Here is a 12,288-nt window from a genome sequence, read left to right on the forward strand (position 1 = left end):
ATTCTGAGCACTTCGAAAATCAGGGTTTCTCAGAGCCTGCCATGTGGCAGCTCACAACAAAGAGCACTTATGGCGCTGAATTTTTGCAGAGAGGTAGGCCCTAGGCTCAAGAGTAGATGCTCCAAATTTCAAAGTGATTGGACAAAGAATTTCCCACAAATTCCCACGAAAAGTGCTCTGATACCAATGCAACAAGACTGCTCCTAACTAACAGTAAACACTACTAAGTTTAGTAGAATTTGCAGGAGAGTTAAGTAGTGTAGTACCTTATGTTTAGGAAAAGGGTAGGAGAGGAAGATCATGGGCTGGATCTTCAACAGAGACTTGTGAGGGGCTGCACAAGGACAGGAGGAAGTCAATCCTTTTTAGAATTCAGCTGAGTATTGAACTCTTGCCGTATATTCTATTTCAGTAATAAAGTACGAGTCATGAATGTCTTGCCAAGTACAACTAGAGCCCTTATATAGGTATGGCCCCGGGTAGTACAAAGCAGTATTGCTTATGGGATTACCTCCTAGGATGCCACGTGGCGACTTATGGTATCCCCTAAAAAAAGAAGAAAACACTTACAAGCCAATAAAGGCCTTTCTACAAGCTTTTAGCCTAAGTAAAGAGTAACCCTCTGTTACACCTTGCTTGCTGGAAACCCTGCACAGATCTGTCCCTTCCAATTATGGACAGCCTCTGGACATCTCTGCCTCAGATCTGCCCTCCATGGTGGCTCCTCTCACATCTTGATCTACATACATGTCCATAGAGACTCATGCTCAGTCTTATAATAGCACACCTATCCCCCTTCTATATCGCAGAAACATCGCCAGGTTCCGTACCAGATCTCATACATTTGCCATTGAGCAGGGAGCTTGGATACACCAGCCTAGACATGCTAGAGTCTGTACCCTTTGTGACATGCAGACAGTTGAGACGGAGGCACATGTAGCTCTACAGTGCCCCCGATATGCACATATCAGGGAGGACTACCAGCAGATACTGGGGGACTCCGCTCAGTTGACATCAGTTCTCTTCACTGCCTCTCCGGCAGCATTGGGATCTTTTGTCACTCGTCTTTTTTCCTGTCGTCAGGAACTCATAGACTCCTGACCCCTCTCCTTGAGGAGACTCTTTTTACATTGTATCGAGACGAGTCCCATGGGTCATTTTTTGGCCCCCCGAGGACGCTAATAAATTCTACTTCTACTTCTCTGCCAGGTACTTCCCTGTCTCTGCTGCCCACATGGAAGCCCATGTGGCAGCCCCATGTCCCATTATGGTCCACCCCCCTGATGCTCTCCTCATTTGGGGGCTCACAGGCAGGGAGGTGACCACTCCTAATCCAACACCCCCTCTCACCGACCCCACATTGGCCTGACCCCAATCCGTCGATGAAGATACTCCAATGGCTCCTATGTAGTAGCCCTGTGGAAATTTTGGTGTCATTATAGCTTCCTAGCTTTTCATCCAACGGCTCATGTTTCGCCAAGTCCGGTTCCGCATAAGCACACCAGCCTGGTACACAAGTCCTTCTCTTGAAGGCACCACCACCTTCGATTACAAAACCGCCTTCGAACTCGAGCACTCCAGGTACTAGCACCCTCCAACTATCCCCCTCATTATGGGTGAACAGCCTCAAGTTCTCCAGGCACCAAGCTCTCAGGGCTTGGTCTACAACCAAATAGCATACCCGAAACATTATATCCCAGGCATAAATCCAGATTGGACCGTAAAGCTCCATGTGTGATTCTTTGTTGTCCACCTCTAAGTCACTAGGCACTCAATGCTGTCCATCATCTTCACAAAAGATTCTAACTCTTGTTCTAACCATCACTCAATGTCCAATATCCTGATAGTAACACCAGGGTTTGTATACCTAATCTCAACAGCACTGGGAGTCTTTTAACACCAAATGAGCTGACTCAACTGACTCTAAGCTGGCCCTCTTCTTCTTCTCTTCATCTGAAGAGTCTGCTCCATCGTCAGATTTGTCTTGCCTTTGCCAAGCTACCCTTGCCCTTTGCTCCTGTCCCAAGCTTTATCATCCGTTCCATCATAGTTCTTTTCCTCGGCTTATTGTTGCAACAACAATGGAATCAGCTCCTCGAAAGTCACCGGCGCTGCCCTCTACCCTTCAATCATTGTAGTAACAAAATTACTATAGCTCCGGGGAAGCATTCCCAACAACAGCCTTGCCATCCTGATCGAGCTCGTCCTTTGACCAACTGCTGCCAGCTGATACTACACCACCTTCATCTAGGCGAAGTGATCCTATACCGATGTGCCTTCATCCATGCTCATGCCATACACCTCTGTCTCAAGGTTCAAGATCCTCGCCTCGTTATTGAGCTCATACATGTCTCTCAATATTATCCAAGCCTCGAAAGAAGTGTTTGCCATCTGTATGTGAGGTAGTACCACATCCGCCGTGGTACCCACAATGATAGCCAAGGCTTGTGCATCATATATGCCATGCTCTCAGTTTGTCGATGTCAGCACGGCTGTTGTAGTTGATGTGGCTCGAGTAGTCACACATCAGCTCCCTTCCATTTGCAATTTCCCATGACTCCCGCTAAGTGGCTATGAACCTTCATTAGCCATAATGGGTAATTAGTCCTATTAGCTCACCAAAATTAGGGGTCTGATCTCTGTTGCCCATGACAATGAATTGAGAGGAATAAAGTTTAGAGTGTCATACACCTACCTGAACCTGAGTCTCCCGCTAGATACAATCCTTCAAACACCTATCTACACCTGAGCCTCCCGCCTAGGCGGAATCCTTCAAACGTCAAGGTTAACTCTCCCGAGCAATGAATCAAGGTCGTCCTTGAGCAAGGTCCTTGCCTTCAAGCTCCACTTTCCGTGAGCTTCCATCAGGGCTCTGATACCATGTTAGAAATGAAACTCCCCCCAAAGGGTACCCTGCAGCGGAAGATTGATAGATGGGCCCAAGAATATGTTCTCTCTTTGCTTTAAAAGCATTCAGCAAGTTGTTTGTGCTCCTTTTTAGACAACATTAAAAGATGAAGGGTTGAATTTTTCTATCATATAATTGAGCCAAGAAGTGAATGTATTCATGTATATATACCTTTGTAAGTCTAGAATATATCCACTCGTATCAATTTAGCTTTTTGTTGTTCTAAAGTCCAAAATTCTACAATGAAAATAAAAGAGAACGTAAAGGAAGAAAAATGAGCTAAACAAAAAAAAAAGATAGACATGCATGGTTAAGTTCCTCTCAATAGCCTCTTACATAAAAGCTTGTATGACATATGCCGATCACTCGTCTTCTTCTTTCGACATGTCAATCCAATCCTTGAAGGCGGTCAGATTGGACAATCTGATCCTGATCCAATAGACCATGTCCCCAAAGGTCCTTAGTCGACTATGCTATTTTTTAGTTGCTTTGTATGCCTTGTGAAACATCTTGCACCTTTGACAAAGCATGGCCAGCCATTATCTTGCACCCAAAGCAATCCATAGCAGTACATGACTTTGGCTCTATGATGATTATTTGATGCATCACCTCAACTCTTTGACAAGGAAGGGTCTGGTCACTGAGGGCCTCAGTAGCAACAGATGCTGCAAGCTAATTTATGTTGGTTACTCCAGTAAAATCCTCACTTTAGAGCAGAAATTGCAGACATGGCAAATTTTATGCAAGATTAAGGCATGGCAAAATACCACTGCCCCTGGACAACATCATGGTAATTCTGCTGCCTTAAGCAAGGGCCATTCTCAGACAGAGAGAGAGAGAGAGAGAGAGAGAGAGAGAGAATTAACACAAATAGGAGGAAAATTGAAGTCCCAACCCCTGCAGTTTAGAAGTGCCTATGATAATAATTTTTTGCAGATAACAGTATCACTATCTGTTGCTCCAAGTCTCAGACCGTTTGATCAAGTCCAATATTATCGCAGCTTTTGATTTTAATTTCTAATTGAGTTGTAGAAAACTCAATGATTAAGTTAAATGAACATTGAAAAGGGAAACCCATCTCCCTACTTTAGAGATTCTGCACTCAGCAGCTCTGGCATCCAGCTAGCTAGGCTCACAAGCAGTAAGCCCTCAATTGAAGGGAAGATGACAAATGTAACATGGCATGCCTGTGTTTTCCCATTAGATGTCCAAAACCAAACACATATATCAGATAATTTCCCCCTTGTGCATGTGGCAACCCATTAAAACCCACACATTATCAAAGAATGATCGCATATAACAAGAAAACACCTAACAACTTCTAGAAAAGCATCTCCCCATCAATTGTGGCTTTTTAGCAGTCCATGTTGTCAAATTATTATATCTGATACATTGAGCTAGTAATATGAACTACCGTTCAAAAGGTGATGATCAACTGAATACAACTTTGTACAAAAACTGAGACGTTTCAAAACAGTGCAGAGATGGACAACAACCTTATTAACCCCAATGATCCAATCCCAGCACACCAACGAGAACAAATTCTGAATTCCCACAAGCTCTACTCAATGGACTTCAGATTGACAGATAAGATGGTAGAAGTCCAACAAGTTACCTTCCTCATCATATAACTTATTTCTGTAAAGCTTTCTCGTCTGTCAGAGAACAAGAGATCTGGGAATATTGTTTGCATCTTGATTTAGTCACAGTTGAATGTGTCATTATCATTTCAACCTGTCCACTAAGCATTTCTAAGTATGCTCCCAAAGACGCCAGTACAGCACATTCCCCACAAACCACAAAAGCAAGTCAAGAAATTTATCTAGAAGGTCCTGGACAAACCTGTCTTAGTTAGTTCAGATGTTGCATTTCCTTGACTCTTAGTGATCTCTGACGCTTTCTCAGCTCCCCTTGAGGTATACTTTGCAATGTGATGAGTTGTCAATTGCAACTTTCCCAGAAGATCATTTTCGATGCACTCATACCTGCAAAAATCAATATAGAACTCACGACTTACAGAATAAACCCATATGCTAATATGGGACTGATGGTCTATGAAACACATACATTTTTCTGCAGAGAGTATCTGTAAGAGTACTCAGATTGATAACCTGCAACCGTATTTCAGAAACCTGGCCATCGTCAACATTAAATTCAAATGGTGTCTCTATAACTTTTGAAAGCCGCTCTATCGTCCCTTCTAATTGCTGCTGCTGATCCTCAAACAGGTTCTGATATATTTCATTCTTTTCTGGCGGAATTTCTTCTTTGAATAAATCATTCCCGAACATGAAGAAAGCGAACACATATGAAAAGGAGAGGGCTTTCCGAGCACGGAATAGGCGCTGCAATCCATTTGTAAGCCAGCTGTAGTCCTTCACTAACGACTGGCTTGCTTCTAGTTTAGCAACTTTTCCCTGCACAACTTCCTTCTGTTTGGCTTCAAGTTTCAAAGAGTCCATATGTGCTTGCCACCTAGAGTGATAGTGAATGTAGCGCTGCAAGTCCCGCTCAGCCCTGGCAGCTTCTCTTTCTCTATCCTCCTTGTAACGTCCACAGCTGTGGCCTTCAATACTAGTCCAGTTGTGCTCTCTACCCGTTGCGGAACCACAAAGCCAGCTGATAACGATAAAAGAGCAGTGGTTCAACACAGCAAAGATATAGCAGTCAATCACGAGTGGAAATGCAAGTCGACCCCTTGAGTACAATAGCAAAAGCTCAATAATATGTAAATAGGGCTGTTGGAAAGATTGTAGAAACACTCACCAAAAGGCTTGCCCACAGATGCATCCAACCAAATTGCAACCACCATTCTTTTCTACAGGCTTCTGACATTTTGGGCAGGGCTTAGTATGAACTGTCAGCCAATTCACAGTCTCTGACTCATCCTTGCACTTCTTATCCCACAACTGCCACATTAAACAAGAGCAAGGAGAATGCGCTTCTGTTGTACAGTTAAAGCAAAACTGCTTGCTACAGATGCATTCAACCTCGCAGTAAGGGTCCCCTTCCACACGTATTGCATTGCCACAGTGGGGGACGCTTGGACACCACTTCACCTTGCTGTTGTCTTCAATATAAGACTCCAGTAAAACCCTTTCAAATTTTTCTGCTGCCTCAGGATCACTTGCAAAAACAAGGGTTCTCACAACATCTTCATCACAAATTGCTTTGCAAAGATGAGCCATGCATTTGATGCGCCTACTTTGACCTTCCTTGATCTTGACAAGAAAGTGCTGCATCCAACCTGCCAGCAATAAAAAATGCACACAAATGCAAAGGACGTAAGCCATAGACTGTGGATAAGCATTGAATAGGTGCTGTTACTTTTGATAGACTCCCAATATAATGTGGATGGGTTAGGGTTCTCACAGTCATTGCAAAAGGTGTGGCCACAATCCATAGTGGTTGCTTCTTTTGCTGGCACATCCTCAAAGCAGGTTTCGCAGGTTAAGAAATCAAGTATCTGTTCTGCTGACCTCATACAAGGACGGGCTGATGCCTCGGGTGGTAAGCCTGCTTCCAAGAAGAGCTGATCTTTGCCTGTCTCAGCTAGATTGCCACAAAGTCTTTCGAAATCCCATCGATGATGGATGAGCAAAGTCCGTGCATGTTGCTGCTTTATACCCAGCATGTCTGCCACTTTCCTCAGATCATCACTCTGTCCAACAAAAGTATAAGTAAATATGCAACATTACATACTGTCCGAATAAAAACTATCACTGCATCAAACGTAGCAACAGGAAACTCCGATTGCTCAAACGAAATGATCGCTTGAACACATACAGTAGGATGAAAGCTGTGAGCCTTAACCGAAGATCGTACGAGCACCAAATACAGAAGATAAATCAAATCCAAACTGAAATCTCTGAGATTGGCAGGCTGCGTGCAAAGATTATATTACAAGGTGACCATAGGAACGGAACTGTGGATGAAAAGTTTACATGGCAAAACGACTTCCGATTGGGATTTATATGCCTTAAACGTGGCCGGAACAAGGAGAGATGTCTACAAGCCCTATTCGATCTAGCCTACCCTCGTAACTTGCCCAACCTATTGGAGGGCAATAACACAGCAAATAGTCATCCTAAAAGGCGATCCAAGTACGGCCAAGATGAGAGCCAGGTCAGTCCTGACTATCAGTTTATGTTATCTGAACTTGCAGGTGTGTCGGCTGTTTTGTCGGAGCTACTAAGTCACCAAAACTTCATAAAAACAACAGCACAGAGAGAGAGAGAGAGACAGACAGAGAGACAGAGAGAGAGTTTGTAAACTTCCAAGACGAAATCGAGGAGTACCTGAGCGGAAATCAAAGACTCCTTCGTAATGACCTGGTTCGACATTCAATCGAGGATTAGCGAAAAGCCTAGAAAAGCATCTGTCAGCGCGCAATCGTTCGCTGCAAACAAATTCGGGAGCCAAAAGATTTTGCAAAAATATGACCTTGTGGCAAAGCTCGTCGGCTTTTGGAAGAGGAGAATTCTCATCGTCGTCATCCGCGCAATAATCGACCTCGGAGGCACTCTCCTCGTAATCACTGGCATCAGCGCTGTGCTGGTCATCGCTCATGGTAAGCTGAGGAGAAGCGAATCGGGCGGAGCTGATTTCGGAAGAGGAAATTTTTGAAAAGCAAGTGATTTGGAAGGATGGAAGCAAACTCGGATTTGTGTATCTTGGATTGTTGTTCGCAGGATCAGAATACGAGGCGGAGGCGATGGCGATGGCGATGGCGATGGCGATGGCGATGGAGATGGAGATGGCTATAGCTATGGCGATGGCGATGGCGATGGCGATGGCGATGGCCACAGATTAACAGGGAAGCCTGTAAATTAAGACTTACATTCAACCGCATCCTATATCGCTTCACGTCCGCCTTTGTGTTCATATAATGGCTCCCTTTTGTCCACCTTATGGTTGGAACTTCTCTAAATTTTTATAATGTAAAAAGCAATTCTAGCCTATCAGCTATAAACAGATATCCCAAGCTCAATGGATCAAATGGAGGCGTTGATTGACCACGCGAATAAACAATTCGATTGAGAAAGTTTGTCTAGCACCCCCCGCCCACTCGAGCACTGACCAGGCCTAGTATCGTGACCTAATGGTTCGGGGTGTGTGTGGGTATGCCCAAATACATGGAGCACTAAGGGGCAGGTGAGTAATGAGTGTGGAGAGCCGAGTTAGCGAGGTGGGAAGGCGAAAGAAAAAGAAAAAAGAATCCACGACCCTTTGAATAATTTGGCAGACTACACGAGTACAAACCCACCGAGCAAGCAATAAATGATGAGGGATGTCCATCACATGACAACGGTAGTCCTCCCAAAATGAGGAGACAAATCACTCCACCAACTAAGGTTGGTTTCACACACGGGCGAACAAGGCAACTTGAAGGGGCGTTCAACTTTGATGGCACAAATAACTTCTTGTCCATTGGATTTTTTTCATCTGGCCTAGGCAGGCTGCCCAAGGTGCGGACAACCAAAAAGTACTCTATGTTTCAGGCCCCATCTTCTCTCTCATCCAATCGCGTTCGTGGAATTTGCTTTGATGTCCGCCCATGTGTGAAATACCATAATGCTTAAATGTGTTTTTTGTGAGTGGGCGGCGGATGTGTGTGAAACTAGCCTAAGAATGGCCATGCACCCCCATGCATAGAATTAAGAAAGAGTTGTCAATCGTTTGGCTCCTGAACTCACCCTAAGATAGTCCAATAGAAATGGCTATCCTTTTATTTATTCCACGTAGCTATCAGCACAAAATGATCCTTTACGAAGGGTAATGAAGGCATAAGAGAGATATTTGAAGAACATATACATGTGAAAATGGAATTGGAGGATAGCATTATGGCCAAAAGACAAAACAAAAGAAACTTAAGCACTTAAGAAAAGCCAAAATCAATGTAGATTAATGCAAAACTTTGAGGATTCTTTCATTCATCTTTGCACAGTGAAAGGAATCCCACCATCACTGTGTTAACCAAACCCATTAGCTAATACAAGTGCAAGATGAATCCAAATTTTGCAAAGCTTGTTAAATAGGAGATAGATCAACTATTGAAAGGTCGCTCTATCTATGGGGTCAGTTGTTTTCCATGACCAAAGAAGAATTGCCAGTTAAGAGTTTGTGTGGATTACAAACAGATCCTTTTCCTCCACCCTTTACTACTAGTAACATCATGGGCATGTCATGAGATGTACTCTTTCATGGATGATTACAACAACTATAACCAAATTTCAATGGCCAAGGAACATAGAGAAAAGGCAACCTTTACTATTGAATGGAGAGCCCATACACATAAAGTAATGATTGCTAGGTTGAAGAATGTGCCGCTAATTTTTCAATAGTTCATGGTTATAACCTTTCCAAGAATACCTCGATGACGTCTCCATAATTAGTATAGTTGACTATGGCACTAACAACCTCATACATTTAAAGAAGGTTTTTAGAAAAACACAGGGAAGTTTGAGTTTTACCAAATCCTTTCAATTGTGTCTTTGGTGTTTATTTAGGAATCATTTTGGGTCACACGATCTCTAAGGATGAAATAATGATGGATAACGTTAAGATTGAAGTGACTCACAGGATGACTAAACTTAAGAACTTGAATCGTTTCTATGATTTTTGAGTTCTCATATCAAAACATTTGCACAATTGGTGGAGCCACTACGTCAATTGTCATGCAAAGAAGCAAAGTTCGTGTGGAATAAAGCAAGCTAGCAAGTCTTATGACCTTGACAGGAATGACAATAATAGCTCTAATTTGCAAACTACCAAAATGGGATGTTATATTCTGTGTCCATTTTGATGGTTTAGGGTAGCTAAGGGTCAATCCTTGACCAACTTAGGGAAACCCTGACTTTCCAACCTCTTCCTAGTTGATGCATGGAAGGTGATAGATGTCGTTGCTACAGAACTCCACTTTTAATATTATCTATAAACAAAAAATGCTCATTGTGGATAAAATTGCTTTTCAAGAATGGAATCCTAGGTCCTCTTAAATAACATCCTAGATACTTTCCTTAATCCAAATCTCTTTGGAGTGGAGATCAACAATTCAAAGAAACAAGTAGGTTCTCTTACTGGTGACCAAGGCTGGAGTAGATGTAAGCAAAATGAACATTCAACCAAAAGTGCAATAAACCAAGGTGTTGAATTCCATCAAGGCCAAGGTGCTTCTAATGAGATTTTGTTAAGTTATCATCAATAATCAAGTACTAATCCATTAGTTTGGTAAGGTCACTTGTAATTTTATCAAGTCGCTCATCATACATCTCGGTAAATGCTGATTTTTGTCAAATGGCTTGTAATGAAGGAGATCACCATGTCATGACTACAATGTTGCTCGCAATCTACACACAGCCTATGCACATTCATTTTGATTGGTTGGATGGTGAATTAAAGTATCACAAATTCTAACTCTCACCTGCTTATCGAGGGACTATGCTTGCAAGCAACATAGTATACAAGTTGGCACTAGTCATGACTTTAAGTTGTAACAAAGGAGATCACCATGTCATGACTTCAATGTTGCTTGCAATCTAAACATTGCTTGTGCACACTCATTTTGATTGATTGGACGGTGAATTAGAGTATCACAAATTGTAACTCTCAGATGCTTATAAACATATCAAGCTTGCATGCAACATAGTATACAATTTGGCACTAGTCTTATGATGGCTCTAAATCTCTTCTTTGCTTCTTTCCTTCTTTGCTCCAATATTTATTGGAATCTAGATCACTTGGACCTGAAAGTTCGGGCATTACAAATCATAGCACTCACATGCCTATCGAGGGATGGTTCTTGCAAGGAACACAATATACAAGTCTTACAATGGCTCTATATCAATTCTTTGCTTCTTGCCTTGAAGGTAGCTTGGCTTACCATTGCATGATACACACTACAACCTTGTTGATGGTTTAAAATATTTTGACAAATTCATTGCAATAAAAGGAAACCTCAAATATTATGACCTATCATAGCTCAAACAAGGCTTACACAATAGTAACAAAATAGGCTATAGGAAGGCAAATTATGTAGGGCTTTTTTGTTAGTAGTATGGTTGGCTAGGTCACTTGATGTCTCCTTTGGCAATCAATTTGTCCAAAGTGCATGTGTGCATGAACACAAACACACACATGCGCACATGCATGCACAAGTGTGAACACACACACACATACTTTTCCTTTTTTTCTCTTGACCACACTAATTATTTTTTCTGCCCTTTATATTCGTTTGAAATTCCTTAAAAACTGCCTTTCCCCCTTTCTCCCTCTCTATAATTTTTTCCTCACTCTCCCTTTTCCCTTCTCTCACTTTCTCCAAAAATTTCCCCCCCTCAAACCTCCCAATTTGTCCCACTCTACCACCTCTTTAGCTTTCACTAGTTTCTCTTAATTGTTTGTAACTATTTCCTAATTCTCCCTATTATTTCTATATATATATATTTCCTAATTTTCTTTACTTTATCTTCTCCTAAATATTTTCCTAAAATTCTATTAATTTTAAAACCTATTTTTGCTCTACTCTCTCCCTCCCTCTCTCTCTCTCTCTCTCTCTCTCTCTCTCTCTCTCTCTCTCTCCCTCTAATTTCTTCAAAAAAATGTTTTCTTCTTTCTTCCTAGTTTTCTTTATTTTCTTAATTTCTAAAATTTCCCTAACTATTTCCTATTTCTCCTAATTATTTCCTAGTTTCTTCTTAAATTTTCCTAATTTTCCTAAATTTCCCCCTTCTTCCCTACCCTCCCCCTTGCCCCCCCTCCTCCCTTTCCTGATTCCCCCCTTTCCTAATTTTCATGATTTCCCCCCTTTCCCCCCTAATTATTCCTTTATTCTTTCAAAAATCCCCCTACTACTTTCCCTATTTTTTCCTATTTTTTAAAATTTCCTATTTATCTCGCTCTTCTCATTGTTTTTCCAAAATGTTGCTAAATTACTCCTAATTTCTTCCTAAATTTTGTCCTAATTTTATCCTTAAGAAACCTTTTTCTCAAATATTTTTCAATAAAAATCCTTTCCTTCTTTTTTTCTCTACTTTTTTAAGTATTCCCTTTTAGGTTCGTTTCCATTTTAGTTTTTCATAATTCATTCTCTTGTCATTTTCCTTTTTTCTAATTCTCTGTCTCTTCTCCCAACAAAAACTTCTTTTAGATTCCTATTGCTTCCTTTTCCCTAATTTACTGACTTTTTCTAATCATTTCCCAATTTCTTCTAATTTTTTCCAAAAACACCTTTTTCTAAAGTCCCCTCGATTGCTCTGATTTTCTACCCTCCTCAAACTACTCGCTTCCCCACCTCTTGATTTATGTATTGACATTCTATGCTATTAGCCACTGTACCCTTGCCTCCTTTATCGACTATGCTTTATGGCTCCCTGACTAAG

At 41.8% G+C, this 12,288-nt stretch overlaps 1 protein-coding gene across 6 annotated transcripts in view; it reads right to left on the bottom strand.

The window, feature by feature from the left end:
• Positions 1–7,671, bottom strand: part of LOC147885978 (putative E3 ubiquitin-protein ligase ARI2) — a 47,504-nt gene extending 39,833 nt beyond the window's left edge. For 3 of the 6 annotated variants that reach the window (XR_015543420.1, XR_015543418.1, XR_015543419.1), the window contains exons 1-7: positions 7,352–7,670; positions 7,207–7,239; positions 6,281–6,569; positions 5,675–6,155; positions 4,976–5,527; positions 4,751–4,893; positions 4,524–4,642 (exon numbers count right to left, since the gene is read on the bottom strand). Coding sequence is in view for 3 of the 6 variants with exons in the window: in XM_087396352.1 (XP_087252478.1) it covers positions 4,751–4,893; positions 4,976–5,527; positions 5,675–6,155; positions 6,281–6,569; positions 7,207–7,239; positions 7,352–7,477 (1,624 nt within the window). In the remaining 3 variants the exon portion in view is untranslated. Of the gene's footprint in view, positions 1–4,523; positions 4,643–4,750; positions 4,894–4,975; positions 5,528–5,674; positions 6,156–6,280; positions 6,570–7,206; positions 7,240–7,351 lie in introns of all 6 variants that reach the window. The other 3 variants (XM_087396352.1, XM_087396351.1, XM_087396353.1) reach the window with 2 other exon arrangements.
• Positions 7,672–12,288: the final 4,617 nt, after the last annotated feature.

Source organism: Dipteris shenzhenensis, chromosome 25 (genome assembly GCF_047967505.1).
Source record: "Dipteris shenzhenensis isolate YYH24624 ecotype China chromosome 25, Dip_SZ_1.0, whole genome shotgun sequence".
Lineage (NCBI taxonomy): Eukaryota > Viridiplantae > Streptophyta > Polypodiopsida > Gleicheniales > Dipteridaceae > Dipteris > Dipteris shenzhenensis.